Source organism: Manihot esculenta, chromosome 7, assembly GCF_001659605.2.
Source record: "Manihot esculenta cultivar AM560-2 chromosome 7, M.esculenta_v8, whole genome shotgun sequence".
Classification (NCBI taxonomy): domain Eukaryota; kingdom Viridiplantae; phylum Streptophyta; class Magnoliopsida; order Malpighiales; family Euphorbiaceae; genus Manihot; species Manihot esculenta.
In genome coordinates, this window is record NC_035167.2 from 11035348 (window position 1) to 11063162 (window position 27815).

Sequence of the window (27815 nt, forward strand, 5' to 3'; positions counted from 1 at the left end):
TTAATAAAATTAAAGTATATTATTATAATATAGTTAAATATTTTATAATAAATATAATAAAATATATTTTTATTATAATATATAATAAATTAAATATATTTTTATTAAAATTAAATGTAATATAAAATATATTTAATACTATACTATAAATTATAAATTTATTATATTTAATTTTTTCAAATATTCTTAATGCTATATTATAAAAAAATAGAAGAATATATTATTGGTAGTATATAATTTTAATATTACAAATAAATTTCATTTAAAAAAATAATTTCTTACAACAACTTATTAGTATCAATAACTCAAAAAATATAGCAAAAATTAAAAAATATTGTTAATAAATGATATCGTTTCATTTTTTTTCATTGATATTTATATAATTTTTAGAATTTAAATTTTAACATAGTAAATTGGCGGTTTCTTATACAGTTTCCTTATATATTTTTTTATATATATGTATATTTTACAGTGACAATTTTATAATATATTTTATTATAAAAAGTATATTTTATTATTTTTAAAAATTAATTGTAATACTGAAATTATATAATATTAGAAAAATATCTTTTATTTTTAAAGTGCTGATCGGATTGTGTAAGACTTAATATAATAGTACATAGTAAAATCGTTTAATTCGATAATATATAGTAAAATCGTTTAATTCGATTAGTCAGTTATTTAACACGTTTAAATCGAATTAAATCAAAAATTAAATAATATGAAAAATACTAATCGAATTAAATCGAACATTCCGATTAACTAAATTGCTGAATTAAAATCGATCAGTTTGATCTTTTAGTTTAAACTAAAATATGCTCTCCCTAGTCGCAAATACAAATCGATCAAATCGAACCAAATCAAATCGAATCAAATCGATTCAGTTCGATTCGGTTTCTAATCAAAATCAATTCGATTCGATTTTTAAAAATACTCTAATTTCGATTTTCAGTTTATTCGGTCGGTTCAGTTCGATTTTAAACTGAACCGACCGAATGCTAACCTCTATTATTAGGTGATTAAAGAAGGATTTAGGATATAAGCAATCTTCAAAGCAGTGAGTATAAATAACATTTTACCTCCCCAACAAGTAAAATTGGTGCTATCAACATCACTTTAAAATTGCTGGTACTAAAACAATAGATAAAATAAAAAGCATCTGTTGGTTTTGAGGCATGAAGAACACTATCTTTAAAGTGATGTTTGCCCTCTTATATTGCTGCAGACTTATGGCAAATCATTTCCAGGATACAACAAAACCAACCAAATCCTGCAAGCAGCAACTCCTGAATATCTTCTTTAGAATATTTCTTGACTAATCTTGCAGGAAAAAAAAAGAATAGAAACTATTTACAGCAGTTTATATCTGTTGGTTTGATGAACCAACAGAAATAGTTACAACCAATTTGGCTCTTAAAAACTAACGATAAACAACATAATTTAATCAACTTGTATTTCAATCTATTCTAGCACATTTGAATCATCACAGCTAGTGCAAGATACAAAGCAAGTCTCTCAATTTCTGGTGCAAAACATTTCATGATTAAGTAGAATATATAATTAATGTGCAAATCTTAATTTTAAATGCAAAATTAACTGCTAGTTGTATATCTTTGAACAAAGTGAACAAAAATGAAATCTAGTACAGAAAAGAATAGAAGAGCGGAAAATCTTCTAATGTATTTCAAGCTCCAACAATCGAATTCAAAAACTCAAATAAAAGCAAAATGGGCCAAAAAAATAATACAAGAAATTCAAAATTGGAAGTATAATATAAATAAAACACAGATTCAGGCATGACAAAATGGATAGTTTAGTCTTGTCAATGCTGAAAAACTCGGCATGCAGCAATATTGATTCTTATTCATGAAAGAAAGACAAGCTAATCCCCAAGAGATCAAATGGTACCAAATGGTAGTCTCACCATCTATCTTCAATTTGAAAAATGTGAGTTTATCTATCATAAATCACTTGATCGTTAGCCTTCTTATCCAAGCTCACCCATATGAACATTGGCCTATCCCCTTATCTTCAGCTTTCTGGGAAAGTAATTTGACAGTAAAAGAATGAGCAATCTTGTGATCATTGAGGTATAAAAAAATATGTATTAATTTTTGGCAATAAATGTTACCATTTCCATAAATAATGCTTGAATGGTGTTATTAAGGCTGCCTTTCCATTCCCATTCATATTTACGTCCTCCTGTTTGAACTCTCCACAGTTGCGGCGTGCTTCTTGAGCAAAAATCTTCATATTGGGGCATTCTACAATGATCACTTCTTCCATAGATGGGAAACTGAAAGTCAAATTCCCATAGCAGAAGCTAGAGAGGCTTGATAGACGTCGAAGTTCCAAACATTTCAGTTGGCTGAAGCAAATCTCATTCTCCACTTCTTCTTCTCTATCTACTTCAGCCACTACGATTTCTTGTATCAGTTCACATTCCTCTATCTACATTTTTTCAAGTCGTTCAAGACTTCTCGCTGTTGAAGAAGACAACAAATTTACTAGACCTTGACAATTTGATACCTGCAGCGCTGTTAAATTTTGAAAAGAAACAGAGGATGACAGTAACACCTTGAGCCTTGGTAGTTTAGACAAACTTAGTTTGTTCAATTTCACAACCGATTGAGGATGTATTTCCTCGCCAATAATCTCTTCACAGAAAATGATATCTTCGAAAGAAGCATCACTCAGAACAAGTTTCTCCAGATTAGGTAAGCTTTCGAAGAAATGAGATGGCAAAAGTGTTGAGTCGCTAGAAATACATGTCAACTCAATGCCTTTCAGTCCACACAAGAAATCAGGTTGGGATGTTTGAGAACAAATATTCTTTATGGTTTAATATTCCACTCCCAATTCTTCTAAACTTGGGACGATTACCTAATTAATCAAAAAAATAATAATTAATAAATAAGGATATAAGATGATCAAAACATGAAGAACATACTAAGTTCGTCTTAGAAATGAAATGTAAATGAAAACAAACATCTTAAAAATCCCAGTAAATTAAAATTTTCCATTTTTCAGGCTAAGAGTTGGAAAAATCAAGAAATTAAACTTTTTAAATTTTTTAAATTGAGCTAAATTGAGCTTAAGTTCAAACTTCTTAATTAATTTGGACAAAGCAACTAAATTGAAAATCTCCAGTTAGTACAATGATGAAATTGAACAAGAAATTAAACTCATTATACAGAAAACTGACCTTCCCACCAATTGAAATATTGAAGTCCCCCTCGTGAATTCTTTCTTCATTTCCCTCAGCAATCATGCTTAGATCCATCTCTTTGCAAAGTTTAGAAGCCAGTAATTCCATGTTTGGACAGCCAACTATCTCAATTCCTTTCAAGGATGGTAATTTCAGAACACCACTTGCAGAATAAAAACTTGATAAGCTAGGCAAACACTCTAGAATTATGGACTGCATTGATGGAAATATGGTATTATCCTTCCCTATTTCCTCTTCTGCTTCTTTTATGATGACATGGTCCACCAAATTACATCTTTTTACTTCCAAATGTTGGAGATTTACAAGACCCGAAGCCATGGACAGAGTAAATATATTAGTCAAGCTGCTACAATTCTCAACTTGCAACAATGTTAGGTTTTCAAAGCTCATAATTCCTTGAGGATCCTTGTTCCACACATGGACCAATGTAGGCAAATCGATTAACCTCAATTCTCCTAGAGACTTTAATAACCCAACATCACCTTCATCAGCATTCAAGCCTTCTAATTCAAACAGCTCTTCTACTAAATCACATCTTTCTACAGCCAACTCATTTAAAAAGTACAAGTGCATTAGTAGATTTGATGATATGGCATTTGAGAAAAATGCACACTCGTCCAGCACCAATCTTTCCAAGTACTCCAAGTTCTCGAATGGAAATTGGCCATGCCATTTTTCTTTCAGCATGGGAAAGCTGGAGAGTTGAACATCATCTATCCCTTTAAATCCATCCTACAAATCCAAAATATTGCATTATTGGAGAACAATAAACAAGCATCGATACATTTAACCAAACAAATTAGCATGACTGAGTTTAATACAGGGAGAAGCAAGAGTTGGTAAATACGTACATATTTCATGTAAATCTGTTCAATGGTCGCATTGAGATCGCCTTCCCAATGAAATGTTGGATTGGATCTGAAGCCTGTGAATACACCATGTATCTTTGGTGAGCTCAGCTGGCGGACAGTGAAAGTCCTCAACTTGGGGCATCTGAAAACATCCACTCGTTCTAAAGATGGGAAATTGAAAGTGTAACTGCCCAAGCAGAAGCTTGTGAGGTTCTGTAAACCTTCAAGTTCTAATGTTTTCATTTTACTGAAAACAATCTCATCAGTTGATCCATCCTCTTGAACACCTCCTATTATTTCGGTCAACATATTGCAAGATCTTACAATCAATGTCTCAAGTTGTACCATACTTTTGGCTGCGGCTGATGTAAAAATATTTGCCAATGTGTTGCATCCACATACTTTGAGAGTTTTCAGATTTCCCAAAGACACAGAGGATGGTGCTAAAACAATCAAATTTCCACGAGACTCTATCTCAAAAGTCTCAAGAGATTGAATTAATGGGTCATGCAGTTGGCCATCTGGATTCCATATATGCTTCAAATCAGGAAGATTTTTAAGCTTTAAATCTCTTATATGTGGAATTGTAGTGATATCTTTGATAGAGCATAAATTAGTCCATTTTATCTTGATATTATTGATGATTATTTACATCATTTCTGCTTAATTTAGTGCTTTTGATATTATTTTGCAGAAAATCGTGTAAAAGGACATTTTGGAGAAAATCCCCCTAAAACTGCCTTATTTGGAGCAAAAGAGTGCAAGCCTGCTAAGTTGAAACCAAGTCAATCTAAATAAGGAAAGTGCTAAATAAGGAAAGTGGCAAATATGGAAAGAACATTCAGCCAAGGCGATTTGAAATTCAATTTTCAAATCTTCAAGTAGCCTTTTCCTTGTTTAAGAAGCCAAGTCTCAAGTTCCCATAAATGAAGAGCCAAATAAGGAAAGTATTTTGAAATTCAAATTTCCAAAATTTCCAAGATTCATATTCAAAATTTGAATTTCAAGATTCAACTTATTAAGGAAGCCAAATCCAAAGATCACATGTTTCCCACTTCATGCCATGCACATTCAAAATTCAAATTGCAAAAGGAGGCTCCACCTTTCTTAATTGTGCATGGGCGGCAAGGATGGTGTGAAGAGGCTTCTTGGGCACCTTGGGCAGCATCTTGAAGACACTTGGGCAGCAAGCAAAGACCAAAGGTCCCACTCCTTGCACTTTGCACTTGAACACATGCCCCACGTTTTTCCCTTCTCACCAAGGGCATTTTGGGCAGCCTCTTGACACCTTGGGCAGCCTCTTCACTAATTAGGAAGCAAGTATCATCTAGGACAACACTTTTCAAGTATAAAAAGACACATAAGGAGCCTCCCCATGCCCTTTCAAGACCACTTTGGAGACACCTACGGGATTGCAAGTGACACCATCTCTTCTTCTTCCTTTCTTTTATTTTTTTATTTTGTTTCAGCCATGAGTGGCTGAAACCTTTTATTCTAGTTAAAGATTGGTTGATACTTTAGTTGTTTTATGGATTGTGAGATCTGAACACACATTGTTTGTCTTTTGGTTATTCAATATTCATATAATTCATGCTTGAAATCTATTGTTACTTTGTTGTTTTGATCAAATTGGCCACTTGATTTGTGATTGCAAGGTAATTAATTGTTAGTTTGGATAATTTTTAGTCCGTAATTGCTGAAATTATTCAAACATAAGAATACTTGGTGTAACAACTAAGGAATTGTATGATCTAGCAACATCTCATGCGTTTGAGTAGTTAGGATTGGATCTCTCTCTTTCTTCATGCAATTAACAATTGTTTGATGCCTAAGCCCCAAGGACGTTCCTTGGCAATTTGTTAATTAGAAATTAATTAGAGGACGTTCCCTAATTAGTTTAATCATAAGGAGAGACATGGTGGTGAGAAACGTCTTTCATCTCCATCTAAGTGTCAATGATCAATCCCAACAACTGAAGTGGATCCAACTCTTCAACTAGATCTTTCTTATTATTGATTTCTCTTTATTTTTATTATTTGCTTTATTTTTATTGCTTTCAGTTTTAGATTAATTAAATCAATCTCAAAACCCCCCATTTTACTTTCAGTTTAGTTGGTTTCAATTTTATATCGTTTTAATTTATTTTGCTTTCTGTTTATTTCTCTTTCAGTTTTATCTCGTTTCAGTTTATTTTGCTTTCCGTTTTATCTCGTTTCAGTTTATTTTGCTTTCCGTTTATTTCTCTTTCAGTTTATTTTGCTTTCAGTTTATTTTGCTTTCCATTTGTTTCGCTTTCAATTTACTTCTCTTTCAGTTTATTTTTGTTTCAGTTAATTCTTTTGGTTTTGATAAGGAAAATAAATAAGTTTTCAATTCTATGTGGATTCGATCCTTTATCACTATCTGCAGTAGTAATATTGTTGATAACCGGAAATGTTATTTTTGACTGGCTTCGACAACCGCGAGTCAATCTTCTTGGTCACCAACCAGTCCTTCAAATGGAAGTAACTTGTTGAGAGAAGAATCAAGAACTTCAAATCTTTCGAGATTGGGGAATATTGGAAGTAAACTAAACAGAGGAACATGATATTTGTTTAGAAAGAAACTCAATTCAAGAACTTTTACTTTGAAAAAGAAGCCTGTTGGAAGCTGAGATCCAAGTATGGTTATGGTAAACTTCTTGTCTAACGAAAACTTTTCCAAATTTGGAAACATCTGCACATCACCAAATAAAAAAATTTCTAATTAGTAAAAGATTGTTAATGATAAATTCCCAGATGCTTATAAAAATTCATAATATATTTAATTAATTAATATATTAATAAGAAAACAATTTTATGTTACAATAAATATGTATTATTAAAGTTTAATGTGGAGCAAAATTAGATATAAAAACTATAAATATATTTATTAAAGTAAAAATATAGTAAATATATTACATATCTCACTATTTTTTTTTCTTTTATCTTCAAATGTTTAAAAAAATTACTTGATTTTCCTTTAGCTATATTTAAAGTTTTATATTTATTTTTTCTTATTTTATTATTTTTATTAATACAAATATTTTTATATTAGTATAAATGATAACCTTATTTTTATATAAAATTTCTGAAATGTATATATAAGCTTATATGGTAGTAAATTTTAATGATTATTAACCGATAAACTTATCCAATGAATATAAATTTAAAAGTTTATTAAAACAATGAAAAATATAAATATTTTATATTATTATTAAATAATTTCAGCACTTTTTTATAATTATTTAATTGATTTTTTTATTTATTTAATTGATTTTTTTTTATTTTAACAACCTAATTAATTAAGAATTTTTAAAGAGAATAGAAAAATATATTAAATTTTTAAATTTCTCTAATATAAAGTTAATTTGGAGTAAATTTGAAAAATTTCTCAAATAGAAGAATTAAAAATTTGAGTAAAAGTTAAAATATATATATATATATAATAACATGCTTAATTAAAATATTTGATATTCCAAAAATTTTAATTCAAGTTAATAAAATTAATTTGAATTCATGTGTATAATGAATTTGAATAATTAAAATAAAATTAATGTATTTTTTATTTCAGTTTTTATTAAGGAAGATAAAATTTTATTTTAGTAATAAATATGGTAAATAAATTAAATTCTTAACGTATGATTTTTTTTCTATATCTTTTAATGAAAAGTTTTATAAGATTTTTTTTGAAAAAACACTTATTTTTTAAAAAAAAATTAGAAAAAAAATTAACATTATAAATACTTTTTAAATGTAAAAGTTATTTAAATAAAATAAACTGACATATAAATTAGTGCTTTTATACTTCTCAAATGCAATATTTGAAAAAAAAATAAATAGAAAACTAACCTTATAAAGAAAAGGTGTATGAAACTCATCAATTGTGTTCACTAGTGTCTGTGTGGCAAAGATATTCTTTAAGCTTGGACATTCATGTATGCTCATCTCCTTCAACAATGGACATTCCACATTACTCCATCCTGAACACAATCTGGAAAATCTAGGCAAACATTTAAGGACTATAGATTTCAATGAAGGCAATAATATCATTTTATCAGCTGCTTCCTCCTTTTCTATGATTCCTTCATTCATCTTACAATTGTATATTTCTATCTTTTCCGGATGCAAGAGGCACAATGCCATCGACCATGTAAAAATATACTTCAAGCTGCTACAGTTTTTAACATGAGCCCCTTTAGGTTCTTGAATTCTAAAATTCCTTTGGGATCCTTGTTCCATAAATGTCTCAACATCGGAAGACTTGTTAATTGCAATTTCTTTAGTCGTGGAAGTAGCCCATCATCAGCAGATACCCCTTCCAAAGCCCCTTTCTTTTGTTATACATTGCACATTTATCCACCTCAAGCCTTTCTACATTGCGTAAGAGTCTTCCTTGCATCCTATCATGCCAGAGCTCAGGAAATTCAGATGCTTTAAAATATTGGTAAAATGTCTGATCCCACAAGACAAAGGGAAAAACAAAGGAACTGACTTATCATAAACACATAACATATATGCATGCAACAGATATCATGAAAATTAAGAATAAAGCATAAGAATAAATACGCAAATACCATTTATGCTAGTGTTGCATTAAGGTTTCCCCCCCAACGCCGTTGATCTCCCAGGAGTATTCCTCGTAGCTTTGGTGTATTTAGATATCCGAAAGCGAAAATCTTCATCCGGGAGCATCCCTTGACGGTAACATTTTCTAAAGCTGGAAAATTGAAGGCGTTATTGCCGGAGCAAAAGCTGATGAGACCAGGCAGACCATCAAGTTCCAAACATTTCAGTTTGTCGAAATTAATAATCTCATCCTCTGTATGATCATCTCCATCACTGGTCACTATTTCTGTCATCATTTTGCACCTTCGTACTGTCATTTTGGTGAGTTGCACCATGGACTTGGCTGTGGACGCTGTTATCAAGTTTGCCAATCCTGCACAGTAACTCACTTCAAGAGTTGCTAGATTTTGGAAAGATGATGAGGATGGTGCTACGTTGATCAAACTATCACAACCATATACACTCAAAGTCTCGAGATACTGAAGAAGTGGTTTCAGTCCGAAGTCTGGGTCCCATATATGCTTTAAATTATAAACGCTCTGTAGCTTCAAAATTTTCACTCGTGCAAGTGTCCTGGCATGTTCTTCTTCTTCTCCGGCAAGTCCTTCATATGAGAACAACTCTTCTAACACTTCTGAAGAATTATAATCTTCTACCAAAATTGTTTCCACAGAATATAATCTTTCAAGGAAACCAATTATGAAAGGGCGAGATTTGTTCTGTAAGTTGGTCAAAGTAAGCATTTTGAGTTTAGAAAAGAATTGTCCTTGCTGTACCACAATCAAGTCCTTGTGCTCTAAAGTCAATTCCTCCAAGTTGGGACTCATCTATGCACAACAAATAAGTATATTGTTAAACTAATTACAAGTACAATGTTAAACTAATTACAAGTACAATTTAATTTGAAATATTTAAGGAAATTTGAGGAAAAAAATTTTCAACTAATATATTATGAAGTAAAAAAGGAAAGGATCTTACCTTTTCCAAAAAAAGTATTGGTTGTCTGCTCTCTTCGTCTATTTCTTGGGAACTGAATTTTATTATTTTGTGACAATTACGAACATTCAAACTTGTCAATTTCTGACATTCAAAAATGTGTGTCCCTGGATACCAACTCCTTAATTTTGATAGATCTGTAAGTTGAAGGGATGTTAGTTGAGGAAATTTAAAACGATAATAAGCAGCTTGTTCCACATCTTCAGGATTTGCTATAATATCCTCAACCCCACACTCGATTATTGTAAGCTCTTCAAGCTGCAAAAAACTCTCGGCAATGGAGGCTGAAAATAGATAGTTTAGAACATCGCAATATAAAACTCTAACTGATTTCAAATTTTGAAAACTGAAAACTCCTTGTGGATCCTTCCTCCATACATGCTTCAACGATCCCAGTCCACCTATATTTAATCTTCTCAACTCAAATGCTTCATCAACATTGAACCCTTCAAGTTGATATATCTCTTGCAATGAAGCACAATTGCTCACATCCAACTCCTCCATTCTTCGAAATCTTTCTAAGACATTTGATGGAAAAACAGTCATCAATCTGTGGCAATCAGAAACATTCAATGACTTCAGTTTAAAGAAGGAATTTGTTGCTAGTGGGCTGTGCCATATCCTTTTCAACTCATTTATGCCTATCAGACTCAATCTCTCCAAGTTAGGAAAACCAACCTGCAATGCCAAACACACTGATTTAGTAAATGCGGGAACTTCAACATAAGCATAAGTTAAATAAATATGAGACAAAAATGTAATCATTCGAGGTGATGTGAAGCGGAGGCCCATCAAATTAAGGTCTTTTAGACAACAGAGGGATTAGGCCTACCTATTAATGAAGGCCATTTGACTATAGGATGTCCAAATATGTATGCATTTATGCATGCATAAAGAGAGAAGGGTAAAATTAATCACCATTCTATTGAAGAGAGATTGAATTTCAGCATTCTGATTTTGATTCTGATTCTGACTCTGATTCATTTCTGTGTCATCTTGTTTTTCCATCATGCCTGTATGAGGGACACTGGGGACCAAGCACATCAATGCATCGCACATTCTTATGTTCAAGTCTCTAAGAGATTGAAATTCAATTTGATATCCAGTGCAGAATCTAATCAACTTTGGAAGATACAGAAGTGTCAGGCAATCCAATATAGGGAAGAGTATGTGATTCATCCTCTTATCTTCCTCTTCTATAAATTCCTCTGTTAGTATTATCTCTTCCATAGAAGTACAAGAGAAAATTTGAAGTGTTTTGAGCTGCAAGAGTCTTTTAACAATTGAAGTTGTAAATAAATGCTTCAACTCGTTGCAACCAATCACAGACAGTCTCTCTAATTTTGAAGAAGTTGCAGAAAGTTGGTTGTGCCATATCTTTTCACAACTAATTGAATGCAATTCAAGGTGCTCCAAGTTGGGGAAAGAAACCTACAGCAGATAACACCTTTGTTTGAAGCACTATTTTTCTATCAAAATAAATAGAAATGCTTTACGGATCAACAATGAATTCCCAAAAAAATGTAAAAAGTCTTTAATATCCTTTCTTAGTTTTGAAGGCAATTAGTCAATTTTTTAAGTGGAGGCAATTAGTTAATTTTATATATACTTACACCTCTTATACAAGTAAATCTTGTATAACTTAATAAAATAATAAAAATAATTACTTCAATTTAAAATTAAATGTATAAATCTTTATATTTTTTTAAAAAAATAAATATTTAAGTATCAAATTTGAAAATTTCTTAACTTAATTTGTTATAATCCAATCATAAAAAATACAATTAAAAATATAAAGTAATTCTTAATATATTCTCACTAATTACAATAATTTAAAAATATTCATTAAATTTTATCATAAAAAAATATGAGATAACTTTAAAAATAAAATATAAAAATACATTAAATTAAATTATTAAAATGAAAGGATAAATTAAATTAGAGTCGGGTTCTATGGGTTTAAATGGACTTGCTATTTATTAATTTTAATCATTTAAAATTTAGTAATTTAGTACGACGACCGACACTTACCATATTAAAATATTTTTATATATATGTCTCATTTAAAAATTTATATTATATTATTATAATCATTTTATAATTACTTTTTTTAAAAAATTGGTCAATCAAAAAATATAAGGATCCCTCCTATTTCCGTCAGCTTTTTTTTTTTTATTATTATTTTTGAAAATTATTTAATGACGAGAAAAAAAATTATATTTTTTTTATTATTATTTTTTAAAATTTTATTTATTTTATTTATTTTTAATTTTAAATTTTAAATTTATTTTTTTTATTTTTAATTAATTATTAATCTTTATAAAAATTATTTTAAATTAATAGTAACTATTAATATTTAATGTATTTATAATTAATATTAAAAATTTATTATATTATTTTATTAATTTAAAAAAATTATATGTTTAATGGTAAAAATTATATAAAATTCAGATTTTAAATGTTATAAAAATATTAATAATGATTTTTTAATGAATGTGGTGAAAATAATTATTATTTATAAAAATAAATATTTATATTTTGTTTAAAAATAATAAGAATGATGAATAAATTAAATCAATTTAAATTTTATTATTAATTTATCAAATATAAAATGAATTTTATTACATTTAAATTGATTCCAAATAAATGAATTCTTTTATGAATAGAAATAAATTGAATTTCATTGATAGAATTTAATTTTTTTTTCTTAGAAGAAGTGCATATCAAATAAGAGTATAGTGTTTTTAATGAAAGAGAATTTGTGATTCAAATTTCAAAATGGTCAAATTGTTTTTAAAAAATATGTTAAAAGGAGTAATAATGTAAATATATAATTTTAAATATGAAATTATCACAATTAATTCATATTTATTGTTTGATCACCTTATTCATATAATATACTCATAAAATAAACTAAATATGAATAATAAAAAATTATAAAAATTATATTCTGGTGACTATGTTCTAAATTTTCATAAACAATAAAATTATATTTAATAATAAAAATCAGAATATCTTTTTCGTTTTAAGAAATTTAAAGAGATTTAAATCAATAAAATATAGTGTAATCGATAATGAAATATAATTATTTATATAATTTTTTTTTATAAATTATTAATAATAATGACTAATAATGATTAAAATATTTAAAAATTTAAGGATTAATATCAAATATTGAAAGACTAGTATCCGCGTACCGTTCTGCTGAAAAGTGATAAGTGAGTATCATTCTCCCGTTCTGAGAGAAATTCCTCAATTTTCGGTGATGCCTTTATTTTGGTGTGAAAACTTCTAAGATTTGGAAGATTTCGCAAATTCAAGGAGCGCAAGCAATTGAATTCAAGTACTTCGTTACTGTTTTCACTTTCATCAATAACAATAGCTTCCATTTTAGGACAATCTCTCACTTCCATTTCCTGTAGTTGCAAAAGACACTTGGCGGTAGATAACGAGAAGAGATGCGTTAATCTCCAACAATTTCTCACTTGTAAAATTTCTAATTTATTAAAAGATCCTGGTGTGAGGCGACCATGACAAATCTTCTCCAACTTCATTAAATTTTCCAAAATCAAAGAGACTAGAATTATGTGATGTCCACTTTGTCGAATCGATGATATGTTGAATGACATGATTATTTTGGACTCGGAGATACTTCAATTTTGGAAAGCCGACCCGTCAATATCATACAACAAGTTCTCATCCTCCCTCACTTCATCTAAGCATAAATCTTCAGTCTCCCTCAATAGCACTTTAATCCCGTATCCTGAATGAATGCTTGCCTTGAGCTTAAGTTTCAGCGTTCTAGAGGTTTTATAGTTGTCATCCCAGTCCCAGTTATCCCCTATCAGTATTCTGAAGCTCTGCAAGCGGCCATTGGAGAACAAGCGTTTTGGTAATATCTTGTCATCCAGTATTTGCATTTCCGAGGTAGTCAACTGAGACAACTTTTCCAACTCAGCAAGGCTTGCATTGTTCCCATCGGACTCCCACTCAACAAAGCTGTTACTCATGTACAGTTCTTCAAGATCCGACAGCTTTGATAAGGCATTTGCTGGAATCATTTTGAGTTTGGAACAATTGCTCACATCTAAGACTTTTAGTCGAGTCAGTTGCTCTATTTGTCTGGGCAACTCAACAACGTAGGAGTTTGCAAAACTAAGAACTCGTAGTTGCTTCAAGTCTCCAATGATAGCTAAGTCGTCCAGTTGGCATCGATGCAAGCAAAGGGTACGAAGGTTGGATAGGAAAGCGCGCGATGAAGGGAGGGACACAAAATGAATCCCAGTAAAATCCACTACTTGGAGGTTTCTAATGCCCTTGAAAAACTGATGTGGGATTCGCAAAGAAAAAATTTCTGTAAAAAGGAGTAGTGCCACTGCTTTTGGGCACTCCCATCCTTCGGGGAGATTTTCAATATCACAATACGGCAGAGAAATTCCGGTGCAATCCTTATTTGGGAATTTCATCAACTCCCTGCCACTTGTAACTATAAACGCATGTTGCTCTCTAGATGCAATCAAGAGAGCAGTATCTCGAACATCATGGATTTTTACGAATCCATACATGTCGCCATCTTGCAATAAGCTCTGCGCTTTAAGGGTATCAATCAAACTATATACTTTGTTTCTTGCTCCCTGGACAGTGGAAATGTTCTTGAATAAACTAAGACCCATAACGTATTTCAGCAAGGACTGGATTTCAATATTAGATTGTCCTAACAGACCACAAAGCAAGAAAAACGACTTGACTTCATTGCTACACAAATTATTGTAGCTTGACTCCAGAATCGTGTACACTTTCAAATAGATTTCTTCGTTGTCAAACTCGGATAGCTGATTGAGCTTATCATTCCACGCGTATAACTCTCTATTTCTCAAGTCCGTCGCCACTGTGAGCAGTAGAAGAGGCAATCCTGCACATTTTTTAGCAATTTCTGCGGCGATAGGGGGCAATTCTGAATCTTTAGCACCTGCTACAGTTATTTCAAACAAACTCCGGGCCTCATCGTCCTGTAGAACGTCGAGCTTGAATTCTTTCTGTGTGCCCATCTCGCGAGATAACACATCTTGTCCCCTTGAGGTGAGAAGTATTTTGCATCCTTTGAAACCATCTCCAAAGGGAATTCCTACTGCATTTAAATCAAGTTTTTTCCAAATATCATCAAGAATTATAAGTACCTTCTTCTCTTTCTCCAACTCTTTCTTCTCTTTCTCCAACTCTTTCTTCAACCTCTCATATAGCCGATTAGCTCTTCCAGGTATTTCCTCCACATCAAATTTCAAGCCCAGGATATCAGCGATCTCCGATTGAATTCTTCGGAGTTCTGGTGTTTGATTTACAGCAACCATAGCCACGACGTCGAACAGGTTCTCTTCTATAGCTTTTCTATGGACCTGTTTTGCTAGGGTGGTCTTACCCACACCTCCAAGTCCATATACCCCGATCATATTAAGATCTGGATGCAATAGTGCATCCATAACTTTCTCCAAGAACAACTCTCTTGAATTCAAGCCCTCACGAGCATATACTGACGGGGCAACTATCTGCTGTAGAGGGGGACGGAAGGAAATTGAATCAAGGTCGCCTTCATTCGCCAGCTCATGAATTGCCAGAGCTTTCTTCTCTGCTTTCTTGCTAAGCTGGTAGCGTGTCTTCAAATCAGGACATAATCCAACGAAACACCTCTTTTTCGCTTGTTCTTCGCCTTTGATACATTCCTCAGCTTCTTCAATAGCTTTGCCTGCATCGATCAGCCACTTGTTAACACTTTCATAGATCTCTTCCCCTTTCCTTGTAGCCTCCTCAACAGCCTGCTGCAACTTGACTGTTCTGTTCTTCAATCTCCCAGCCTCATGATGGAGTTTCTCAACCTTGATCTTGTAGGTGAAAGGGTAGCTGATATGTCGTTTGATTGGGACGACAACAAATTCCATGATGGGTTCTTTAATGACCTCAGTGAAGATGGAGATAAAGATATCAAGAACCATTTTGATTTTCTTTTTTGAAATCTCAGAGCAAAAACAAAATAAACCAAGAAATCAGAGTGGAACAAAATAAAAGAAAATAAAGACAAGAAAGGACTGCTGAAATCAACAGAAAAGCAAAAAAGTCGCTAAAGGTTGGTGAATACTGAATACAAGGGAACGTAGGAGTTGACTTAATTATTGCTTTAGTTTTATAATTAAATTAATTATATTAATATGTTAAAATAAATAATGTGAAGTTAAATTGTTAATACATAATAAATTAACAATTTAAATCAACAAGATACCAAATTTTGAATTTTAAACTAAATAAATTTATTTATATTTTTTAAAAAAAATATTTTTTTTCACTTGATCTATTCTTCAGTTTTTTTTTTACCTTCGTTTTAATTTTTCATTTATAGGATATTGAAAAATTATTACTTAATTTCTATATTATATAAAAAATTTTTAATTAATTTTTTAATTTTAAAAAATAATAATTTTTAAATCAACAAAATATCAAATTTTAAATTTCAAACCAAATAAATTTATTTATATTTTTTTAAAGATTATTATTTTTACTTGATCCATGAGTCTTTTACTTTTTATCTTCGTTTCTCGTTTATTGTTCCTTTTATATGATATTAAAAAATTATTATTTAATTTTATAATATAAAAATATTTATAATTTTTTAATTTTAAAAATATTTATAATTTTTTAATTTTAAAAATATATTAATATTTTGAAAATTTTATTAGTTAATTTTTTTATTAAATATAATAAAAAATTTTAAAATACTTTTGATACAAATATATTAATTAATAAATTTTTTAAAAATTTAAAAAATTAATTAATAAATTTTTTAAAATTATAAAAATTAAATAATAAAATATTTAACAGATTAAAATTAATAAAATAATTAATTAGTAAATCATTTTAAAATTAAATATTTAATATAATTTTTAAAATTAAAAAATTAATTAATAATTTTTTATATTATAAAAATTAAATGAATAATTTTATTTATTAAAATATTTTAATACCAGATAGTTTTAAAACTTTCAAAAAAAACTTATAAATTTAACTATTAGTACAAAATATTTATAGATCGTAAACTTTACACGTAGTATTTTAAGAGAAAAATTATGAAAAGAGAAAAATTATGTTTTCATAAGTTCATCCAATAGTTTTTAATTAATGTCTATAATAGATGAAATAATTATAATTTTAGACGAACAGAATATAAAAAGTTTTAAGGGTGGATATATAAATTTAAGTCAAGAGTCTGAATTCGATTTAAATAAGCGATAAAAGAAAAATAAAATACATAAAATAATTATATATTAAGAAGAATATTTTTTATAAAAGTTAATAATAATATAGTAAAATTATAATAATTCTTATCTATTGTTTATTAATTAAAATTTAAATATTTAACCTATTACTTATTAAATTTATATTTTCTAAATTTAAATAATCCATGAAAGCTATTAAATAATCTACTATCACTCATAAAACAACACTTTTATTATGAAAAAAAAAATTTACTATCTCTAAATTTAAATAGTTTAATTTGGAATAATAATTAACTTCCTGAAAAATAAATTTCAATGTTTGATTTAATATTAGAGTGAGGTTAACTATTATCCTATTAACTTTTCTTATGTTTGATATAATTCAGGTCGGATATTACATGAAGATATATTAGCATAGTATAAATTTAATTTAAAACTAATTATAACTAAATAAAATTAAGTATTATCTCACACTATATAAATCTCATTTAATCTCATACTAAATATACTTATAATAATAAAATTAATGTATAAAATTAAATTAGATAATGAGTAAAATAATTTTAAAAAAATAATTACTATTTGAAGTATTAAAATTTGAAGATGAAAAGTAAATATTTTGAAACGTAAAATAATAGATAAATTTATTTTTAGATAAATAAAATGAAAAATTTCAAGATCAATAATAAATTTTAAGATGAATTAAATTAAATATAAAAGTTCACCATAAAATACTAAATTTATAAAATAGTATTTTAAAATTAATTTTTTTTATTTTAGTAATATTTAAAATTTAATAACATCATATTTTTTCAATTATTTTAGTTTCCCTTGTCCATAATTAAATAATTGTAGAAATTAAATCTAATATAAATATTTAATTAAACTTTTAATAGATTATATTATTGATAAATTTAAAAAATAAATACCGCTTAAATAAAATTAAAAGAAATATTTTGGTATTTCAGTATTTGCTAAAAAAATTCAATTTAAAATTAATATTTACAATATTTAAATTATTTAGAACATAATTAAAAACAAAATACTTCTTTTAAAAGAATTATTTTATTTAATAAAGTTTAAAAATTATATTGTAATTTATTATTAACTTTTAACTGAAAATTGGAGATTGAGAGTGGAAGAGTAAAATCTGAGACGTTCCAGATTTATTCAAATGCACTTACCATCAGGTCTATGCACATCGTCATTAATCTTAAAATTATATTTATATTATTTAACAAATAAAATTCAAAATATAATTTTATTTTTTTTTAGTTTTTAGTGGTTTTTTCACTAAATTATAAAATAATTAAAATTATAAAATAATTAACTTCTGATAAATTAATGAAAGTTAAAAAAATAAACTATTGTCGAAAAATAACTTATAAAAAAATAAATTATTGTCGAAAAATAACTTGTATCTCTTTGTCATCATTATATAAATAAACAAGAAATACTATTTTTTTTTATCATTGCAAAGATAATATTGCATTTATTAATGCCATAAAATATATATTTTATAAAATATACAAGAAATTCTCCTATATTTTTAACATAAAAATTTAAAAAAATATATATTTTATAAAATATACGAGAAATTCTCTCTGATTAAAGAAATTCTCCTCTAAGATTTTGTTTACTTATTGTCCTTCTCTCTAAGGACTAGAGGCTCAGTTGAGTGAATCATCTCCCCTGCCCCTATTCTACTTCCCTCCCTCAGTCTTACTTTTTAAACCCACATGACAACCATCTCCATCAATCATTATATGAAGAGACTGAACCTCCTAATTCCAAAAAACAGTTGGAAAATATATAAAAGAACCAGTTATAACAAAAAGACTGGTAGAAGTCAAAGGGATCTTTCAAATTTGCCACACTATTCAGGATCTATAATCCCTGCTACACAGGCCTATCTATATATGAATTTTGAAGCCTTCACCTTGATGGATATCTCTTTTCAAACATTTATTCATACTTCAAATGTGATGCAAAAGACATGCTTAATTCTCAATTTTACATGCAACAAGGCTGTGTTCTCTCAAAGTAAACTGGCTGAAAAAGTTATTTAAAATAACTACAAAACAAGATTTTGCTTATACATGTGCCCATTTTCCAAAATTTCAGCTAGGATTTGAAAAATAACTTTAGATTGTTTTCTACTATTTTCCTTTATAACAAAAGTCATGTTTTTCAACTATTTTCAACAGGTAAACATGTTTTCTATCCATCATCACATTTGACATGAAGATTTAACCCTACAATACAAATAGAAAAGCTAATAGATAGTTGAATTTTAAGCAGAGACAGTTTACTAGAAGCTCTAAATGGATTTATAAGTCAATTAAAGTAAAGTGAGTTTGTAAATCTTACTTGTCCCTTGAGGATAGAAGTTAGCTTTAACATTTGTCTCAGCAACAATAACTTGATCCTTTTAGGAATGACAGAGTGCCGTAGTTCTGAGATGGTCACCCATACATTCCACAAAATTTTCTGGAATAAAGAACAATACCAAAACTGTAAGAATACTCAATTTTGTGTCCATATTTATTCTCTACAGTTTGCCAACAAACAAAAGTCATACAGTGCTGCAGGTGCAGAAACCAGTACAAATAATATATCAAATTAAAAACTATGTCTTCATATAATAAACACGAGCAAGAACAAGAAACGGATCACAAAACCAAAAGATGAGTATTTAGACAAAAGAGAGAATTGCTGTTGAAAATCAATCAGGTGCATATGACCTCACCTACTCTGAATGCTTAAAAGCTTGCTTGGAATATATATATATATATATACAAATATTTGTGTGTATATGTATATATGTATGCATGCAGGAACTCAAATGAGCAAATTTTACAGAAGAAACTCTCTTATTTGGATAAAAGTTCATTTTTCTCCATGTGCTCTTCCAGGAATAGCTTTTCGAAATACTGAAAAATGGAATATATACAAGTAAACGTAGGGACTTGTTCTGAGAAACAACTATGAGAAAAAGTTATCCACTGCAAAGTATTATTTTCTTCAAAACCAAACCAACTTTTAGAAACAAGTCTCAACATGCCTAAGCATGTAGATTTCGTTTTGTTGAACCTCAAACAAGCTAAAGTAACTTTCGTTTGTCATATTGAGTCTACCTTAGTTTTAGATGACCTTTAATTTGACCGAACTAAAATAAATGGAGCACTTTATTGTTTAAATTATGCTCAGTAACTTTAGATCACCCTATAAAAAATTATGAACTCTTTCATTTGAATTTCTAAGGGAATAACAAATGAAAAGGCCAAATGTGCCTAGTACAGACACAACCAAGTGACTCTTAATAGGCCTGCTGCAAATGAACTAACCCATTTGTCATTTTCGAGGTAGAGCTTCGCTTCATTAAGCTTTTTCATACCCATAATTACTAGATTCTCTCACCCCCTGGAAACCGACCCAGGTACTGCATCTTGAAACGCAATACTCTTCTGTCCCAAATTGCTAGGGACGCCATCCAGTTTGCCAAAAATAGAAGTTCCACAAGAAATGAAAATATGGAAGGAAGGAAGAAGAAAGATCAATAAATATGACAGTGTGCAATAGCAGCATGCAGGCACAAGAAGAAGAAGAGGAGGAGAGGAAAAAGGCTATAGCAAGAGAATAATAAACAGAAGAGAAAACATTTTGAAACATTTTAAGCAAGATAGTTGATTTACATGTTAGTGGAATAGGTTGACGTGGGAGTGTAATTGGCTATTTTATTAGTTAAAATTTAAAATTTTTTAGAAAATATAAATATTATCACTTATTAATCATATATTTAATTATTTAAACATTATATTATATTGAGTAAATATAATTTACATTCCCAAATTAAATTGGCATACTAACTAAACATACCACTAATACCAATCAAGTTTACCCCCTACTTATCCTATATTTCATTAATTAGCATACCATGTACCCGTACCAGGACTCAAGAGTACCATGGTCTAGGTAACCATGTCCATACCTGTTCACTATGATTAATGATGCAAACTCAAGCTTACTTTTAAGGTTCAGTTTGTTTTCTTTCCATTTTAGGTGATGGGAAGACACATTGCCTTGAGTATATATTTCACTTTTCACTATATCTAGAGCTTAAACTCTATTCTTAGGCAGTATAGTTAAATCTTGAGCCTTAGAAATCTTTACCATCCCCAAAAAAAAAAAAAATCATAGAAACTGTAACATCTTTCCTAAAATTATAGCATTGATGTTGCTCCAGTTAAATGCAGTTCTTTGTTTGTCATTTCCAGAAACTGATATTAGAAGCTACAAGTCCCAAGAAATTTACATGATGCCAAGGATGTTACTATTGACATTGTAGTGTCCAGAATAGATTGTTTAGAGGAACATTGATGGGTTTATAATAGCTAGCAAAAACTATTAAGTTATTTGGGTAAGTTTGAGCATGAATGTTACGGATATAGTTATTATAGATGAGAAACCAAAATCAATGGACTGAAAACAGTGAAAAGTGTGTATACCATACCTCTGCATTTAGTTTATGCAACACGAAGGAAGCATCTGCCCTTGCATTTACAAACCGCCATATTTTTTCAATTATTTTAGTTTCCCTTGTCCATAATTAAATAATTGTAGAAATTAAATCTAATATATCTTAATGTTTTATTAAGACATATTAAAAATAATGAAATAATATATTTAAATTAATTTTAACAGTATTTAAAACTTATATACATAAGAGTAGAGAATATTAAGTATAAATATTATATCATTGATAATTAATACTATTAAAATCCATGTACATAAATTTTAAAAACTTTAAAAAATAAATACAGCTTAAATTAAATTAAAAGTAATATTTTGGTATTTCAGGATTTGCTAATAAAAATTCAATTTAAAATTAATATTTACAATTTTTAAATTATTTAGAACATAATTAAAACAAAAATATTTCTTTTAAAAGAATTATTTTATTAATTAAATAAAAGTTTAAAAATTATATTGTAATTTATTATTAACTTTTAAATTTAATTTAATTTATTGATAAAAATCGTCATTAATCTTAACATTATGTTTATATTATTTAATAACTAAAATTCAAGATATAATTTTGTTTTTTTAGTTTTGAGTGGTTTTTTCAAATAAATTATAAAATAATTAACTTCTGATAAATTAATGAAAGTTAAAAAAATAAACTATTGTCGAAAAATAACTTGTATCTATTTGTCATCATTGTATAAATAAACAAGAAATACTATTTTCTTTATCATTGCAAAGATAATATTGCATTTATTAATACCATAAAAGGCAAAAGTACATAGAAAATTAAAGATCAGTCTACCATTCAAGAAAACTAAAAAAAGCAACTCAAACTATATTAAATAAATCAAGTAAATTACATATCAATCCAAAACTCATAATTCAATCCAGTTCACACCATTCAGCTCAACTCAATCCATCTATAGGATAAGATGATGTACTAGACATGGCCATGGTAGTTTAGACCGTGAATCAAACTCAAAATTAAAATTGATCGGTTCAATTCGACAATTTGATTTAATTTTGATTCGATTTTTTTATTTCTTAAATAAATGATTTTTAAAAAATTATGTCACTTAAAATTAATGTATAAGCAAATTAAATTTAAATTTATTTTTAATTTATAAAAAATATTATTGATATTTAAATGTAATATTATTTTATTTTTATATTATACATATATTATTTTTTTATATCATATAAATAGATACACTTTACAATTTTCTTATTTGATAAAATACATATTCAATAATACTTAAGATTTATATTTACTTCTTTGTATTTTATTTAAATTTTTTTTTTTATTTTTTTTTTAAATTGAAATTAGATTAATCGTTTATAATTTAAATTTAATTGAAATTGGAACCGGAATCATGAAAAATCAGAATTATGAAAAATCAAAACTGTAAACTTAAAACTAGACTGAAACTATTAAAAAACCTAAACCATCTTGAACCATTTTAAATCAAATCTATTTCGATTTGATTCGAACAATAAATCGAATCGCCGATTCTGATTCATAACTACGTCTAGCATCGATTTGAACTAGAACCGATTTGAACTAGAACAAAAAATAAGCACCATGAGATGCTAACGTTACTATCACCAATCAAACGCAACTCTCACCAGATTATCGCCGATCAATACCGAACAACAATAGTCTGAAAGGTGAGCAAAAAACTAGCAATGTTGACAACAACGACAGAGCATAAAATAGCCAGCATGCCATATCTAGACTATCAGGAAAGAAGACAGACCAAAGACAACCTATAGCAAAATCATTATGCACGAGAAGGAGACACCACAAAATCTCTCTAATTAAAGAAATTCTCCTCTAAGATAACTAATAAATTTTTAACATAAAAATTAAAAAAATATATTTTATAAAATATACAAGAAATTCTCTCTAATTAAAGAAATTCTCCTCTAAGATTTTGTTTACTTATTGTCCTTCTCTCTAATTAGCTAAGGACTAGAGGCTTAGTTGAGTGAATCATCTCCCCTGCCCCTATTCTACTTCCCTCCCTCAGTCTTACTTTTTAAACCCACATGACAACCATCTCCATCAATCATTACATGAAGAGACTGAACCTCCTAATTCCAAAAAACAGTTGGAAAATATATAAAAGAACCAGTTATAACAAAAAGACTGGTAGAAGTCAAAGGGATCTTTCAAATTTGCCACACTATTGAGGATCTATAATCCCTGCTGCACAGGCCTATCTATATATGAATTTTCAAGCCTTCACCTTGATGGATATCTCTTTTCAAACATTTATTCATACTTCAAATGTGATGCAAAAGACATGCTTAATTCTCAATTTTACATGCAACAAGGCTGTGTTCTCTCAAAGTAAACTGGGGTAGTTTTCTGAAAAGTTATTTAAAATAACTAGAAAACAAGATTTTGCTTATACATGTGCCCATTTTCCAAAATTTTAGCTAGGATTTGAAAAATAACTTTAGATTGTTTTCTACTATTTTCCTTTATAACAAAAGTCATGTTTTTCAACTATTTTCAACAGGTAAACATGTTTTCTATCCATCATCACATTTGACAGGAAGATTTAACCCTACAATAGAAATAGAAAAGCTAATAGATAGTTGAATTTTAAGCACAGACGGTTTATTAGAAGCTCTAAATGGATTTATAAGTCAATTAAAGCAAAGTGAGTTTGTAAATCTTACTTGTCCCTTGAGGATAGAAGTTAGCTTTAACTTTTGTCTCAGCAACAGTAACTTGATCCTTTTAAGAATGACAGAGTGCCGTAGTTCTGAGATGGTCACCCATACATTCCACAAAATTTTCTGGAATAAAGAACAATACAAAAACTGTAAGAATACTCAATTGTGTCCATCATATTTATTCTCTACAGTTTGCCAACAAACAAAAGTCATACAGTGCTGCAGGTGCAGAAACCAGTACAAATAGTATATCAAATTAAACACAAGCAAGAACAAGTAATGGATCACAAATCCAAAAGATGAGTATTTAGACAAAAGAGAGAATTGCCGTTGAAAATCAATCAGGTGCATATGACCTCACCTACTCTGAATGCTTAAAAGCTTGATTGGAATATATATTTTTATATATATACAAGTATGTATGTGTATAAGTATATATGTATGCATGCATAAACTCAAATGAGCAAATTTTACAGAAGAAACTTTCTTATTTGGATAAAGGTTCATTTTTCTCCATGTGCTCTTCCATGAATAGCTTTTCGAAATACTGAAAATAACATTTCATGTCTAAATAATGGAATGTATACAAGTAAACGTATGGACTTGTTCTGAGAAACAACTATGAGAAGAAGTTATCCACTGCAAAGTATTATTTTCTTCAAAACCAAACCAACTATTAGAAACAAGTCTGAACATGCCCTAAGCATGTAGATTTCGTTTTGTTGAACCTCAAACAAGCTAAAGTAACTTTCGTTTGTCATATTGAGTCTACCTTAGTTTTAGATGACCTTTAATTTGACCCAACTAAAATAAATGGAGCACTTTATAGTTTAAATTATGCTCGCTAACCTTAGATCACCCTATAAAAAACTATGAACTCTTTCATTTGAATTTCTGAGGGAATAACAAATGAAGAAGCCAAATGTGCCTAGTACAGACATAACCAAGTGACTCTTAAATAGGCCTGCTGCAAATGAACTAAGCCATTTGTTATTTTCGAGGTAGAGCTTCACTTCATTAAGCTTGTTCATACCCATAATTACTAGATTGTCTCACCCCCTGGAAACCGCGACCCAGGTACTGCATCTTGAAACACAATACTCTTCTGTCCCAAATTGCTAGGGACACCATCCAGTTTGCCAAAATTATAAGTTCCACAAGAAATGAAAATATGGAAGGAAGGAAGAAGAAAGATCAATAAATATGAAAGTGTGCAATAGCACCATGCAGGCACAAGAAGAAGAAGAGGAGGAGAGGAAAAAGGCTATAGCAAAAGAATAATAAACAGAAGAGAATACATTTTGAAACATTTTAAGCAAGATAGTTGATTTACATGTTAGTGGAATAGGTTGAAGTGGGAGTGTAACTGGCTATTTTATTAGTTAAAATTTAAAATTTTTTAGAAAATATAAATATTATCAACTATTAATCATATATTTAAGTATTTAAACATTATATTATATTGAGTAAATATAATTTACATTCCCAAATTAAATTGGCATACTAACTAAACATACCACTAATACCAATCAAGGTTACCTCCTACTTATCCTATATTTCATTAATTAGCATACCATGTACCCGTACCAGGACTCAAGAGTACCATGGTCTAGGTAACTATGTCCATACCTGTTCACTATGATTAATGATGCAAACTCAAGCTTACTTTTAAGGTTCAGTTTGTTTTCTTTCCATTTTAGGTGATGGGAAGACACATTGCCTTGAGTATATATTCCACTTTTGGCTATATCTAGAGCTTAAACTCTATTCTTAGGCAGTATAGTTAAATCTTGAGCCTTAAAAATCTTTACCATCCCAAAAGAAAAAATCATAGAAACTCTGTAACATCTTTCCTAAAATTATAGCATTGACGTTGCTCCAGTTAAATGCAGTTCTTTGTTTGTCATTTCCAGAAACTGATATTAGAAGCTACAAGTCCTAAGAAATTTACATTATGCCAAGGATGTTACTATTGACATTGTAGTGTCCAGAATAGATTGTTTAGAGGAACATTGATGGGTTTATAATAGCTAGCAAAAACTACTGAGTAAGTGAAAAATGTGTCCAAAAGTTATTTGGTTAAGTTTGAGTCGGAATGCTACGGATATGGTTACTATAGATGAGAAACCAAAATCAATGGACAGAAAACAATGAAAAGTGTGTATACCATACCTCTGCATTTAGTCTATGCATAATGAAGGAAGCATCTGCCTTTGCATTTACAAACCGCCATTACAAGTAACGGTTGTACAGAAGCCTCAACATATGTGCATCAACAATTCGATCCTCCCCCATCTTCCCTCTCCTTAAATCAACTGAGAAACTAAGAATTGAAGGTGTACTACCAGGATAACTACTCATGGGTCTCACCCTTGAAGGACTAGAAATCCGTCGTGATGGAGACGAAGCCGTAGGTGTCCAAAGCTTAGTAGGCGAGGCAGGCCTCGTGGCTCCCCTAATAGTTGAAGAAGCAATAGTTCTGGGAGATGTCACTGTACCATCAACACCAAATCTTTTTGATTGACTGGTTTTTGATGAAATGCTCATTCTGGAATTAGGACTAGTTGGTAATAGTGAACCTGGATCCTGCAAGCGCCTCAACCTGCTATTTGTTTCTTGCCAAAACCTTGCAGAAACAAAAATGCCATGAGCCCCATTTTTTCCTTTGGAAATCCCACTACCTAATTCATGCAATCCTGAAGTGCTACCAGAGGAAACACTATCGCTATCAGATACAGTGAGATCACCAGTAAGAGAATATTCAATCACCGAATTGGCATCTGGGTTTTGCTTAGCATCGCCTAAATCCAAGCTCAACCTCCTCTCATCAACCATCACAGATGGCTGCAATGACTTAACCATCATCAACCCAGATCCCAGACTCCTCTTATCTCCACCACTACAATCCAAACTCCTAGACAACATCGGCTTTCTTTCTGCCGAACCTAAATTCCCTTCTCTAATCCTCCCCGGCCACCTATGCTGATCCAGAGGCCTCGAATTCTCCCCTTGATCTCTCACAGGAGTCGCTTTCCTCCTCTCTGCAGTGGCCTTTCTACCCACATTTGGCGAAGTCACAGCCTTAGCCTTGGTAATCGGGAGTGAAAACGCTTCACAGAGAGAGAGAGTTGGTAGCGATGAGTGAGAATTGGGAGTAGATTCAGAGGAAGAAGAACAGGGGAAGTGTGTGTATTGGGGATTTTTGGTTTTGATGAATCTTTGGAGAGACATTTGTAATAAATTAAATAGATTTTAAATTAATAAGTATTTTTAATTTTAGTTCTGATTAAATTTTCAATTACAGGTAGAGTATGGTTTTCTTTCTGGTTTGTGGTCTTCTCTTCTCTTCCTCTTCTGATAGATTTTGTTTTTTCTCTCAGACATTTTCTCTGGTATTCTTGATTTTATAGATTATGATGGTATGATGCTATTTTTAAATTAATTAATCAAATAAACAGTAAATTTTTCGCTTAGGATAATCTGAACAAATTTAAATTTAAGAGATTTCATATTTATTTTTTTAATTTTTAATTTTTATTTAAAAAAATAATATATTTTTTTTAAATATTAAGTTAATAGTCATTATAGCAAGATTAAATCCCATAAATTTTATATTCTCTTTTTTTATTTTTTTTAAAGGTATTTGTCATTCCATTAGTTTTTTTTAAGCTCTTACATT

The 27815-nt window shown here is 29.5% G+C and overlaps 2 protein-coding genes and 1 pseudogene across 3 annotated transcripts; all 3 read right to left on the bottom strand.

Moving 5' to 3' along the window:
- Nucleotides 1–1655: 1655 nt before the first annotated feature.
- Nucleotides 1656–8382, bottom strand: LOC110618600. Of its 2 annotated transcripts, XM_021761768.2 has the most exons (7): nt 7950–8337; nt 6552–6795; nt 4331–4676; nt 4081–4294; nt 3206–3961; nt 2132–2883; nt 1656–2039 (listed from the first exon to the last, which is right to left on the bottom strand). In XM_021761768.2, exons 1-6 carry the CDS (start codon nt 8241–8243, stop codon nt 2842–2844), a joined length of 1896 nt encoding a protein of 631 aa, XP_021617460.1. In that variant the 5' UTR covers nt 8244–8337; the 3' UTR covers nt 1656–2039; nt 2132–2841. The 2 variants fall into 2 exon arrangements, with proteins under 2 accessions (XP_021617460.1, XP_021617461.1); XM_021761769.2 differs by having other exon boundaries at nt 4081–4676; nt 7950–8382.
- Nucleotides 8362–13291, bottom strand: LOC122724036. Its single transcript, XM_043958259.1, has 5 exons — nt 12860–13291; nt 10581–11093; nt 9645–10340; nt 8675–9493; nt 8362–8553 (listed from the first exon to the last, which is right to left on the bottom strand). Exons 1-4 carry the CDS (start codon nt 13289–13291, stop codon nt 8678–8680), a joined length of 2457 nt encoding a protein of 818 aa, XP_043814194.1. The 3' UTR covers nt 8362–8553; nt 8675–8677.
- Nucleotides 12930–27566, bottom strand: LOC110618958 (annotated as a pseudogene).
- Between the last annotated feature and the right edge of the window lie 249 nt (nt 27567–27815).

Excerpts from the sequence above, each read along its gene's own strand:
- LOC122724036 (XM_043958259.1), bottom strand. The coding sequence starts at position 13,291 with ATGTCATTCAACATATCATCGATTCGACAAAGTGGACATCACATAATT. Across the intron at positions 11,094-12,859 it reads TATCACTTTTCAGCAGAACG|GTTTCTTTCCCCAACTTGGA; the intron begins GTACGCGGATAC and ends TATCTGCTGTAG. Across the intron at positions 9,494-9,644 it reads CAATACTTTTTTTGGAAAAG|ATGAGTCCCAACTTGGAGGA; the intron begins GTAAGATCCTTT and ends TGTTGTGCATAG.
- LOC110618600 (XM_021761769.2), bottom strand. The coding sequence starts at position 8,339 with ATGGAACAAGGATCCCAAAGGAATTTTAGAATTCAAGAACCTAAAGGG. Across the intron at positions 3,962-4,080 it reads AACAGATTTACATGAAATAT|GATGGATTTAAAGGGATAGA; the intron begins GTACGTATTTAC and ends TTGGATTTGTAG. Across the intron at positions 2,884-3,205 it reads ATATTTCAATTGGTGGGAAG|GTAATCGTCCCAAGTTTAGA; the intron begins GTCAGTTTTCTG and ends TTGATTAATTAG.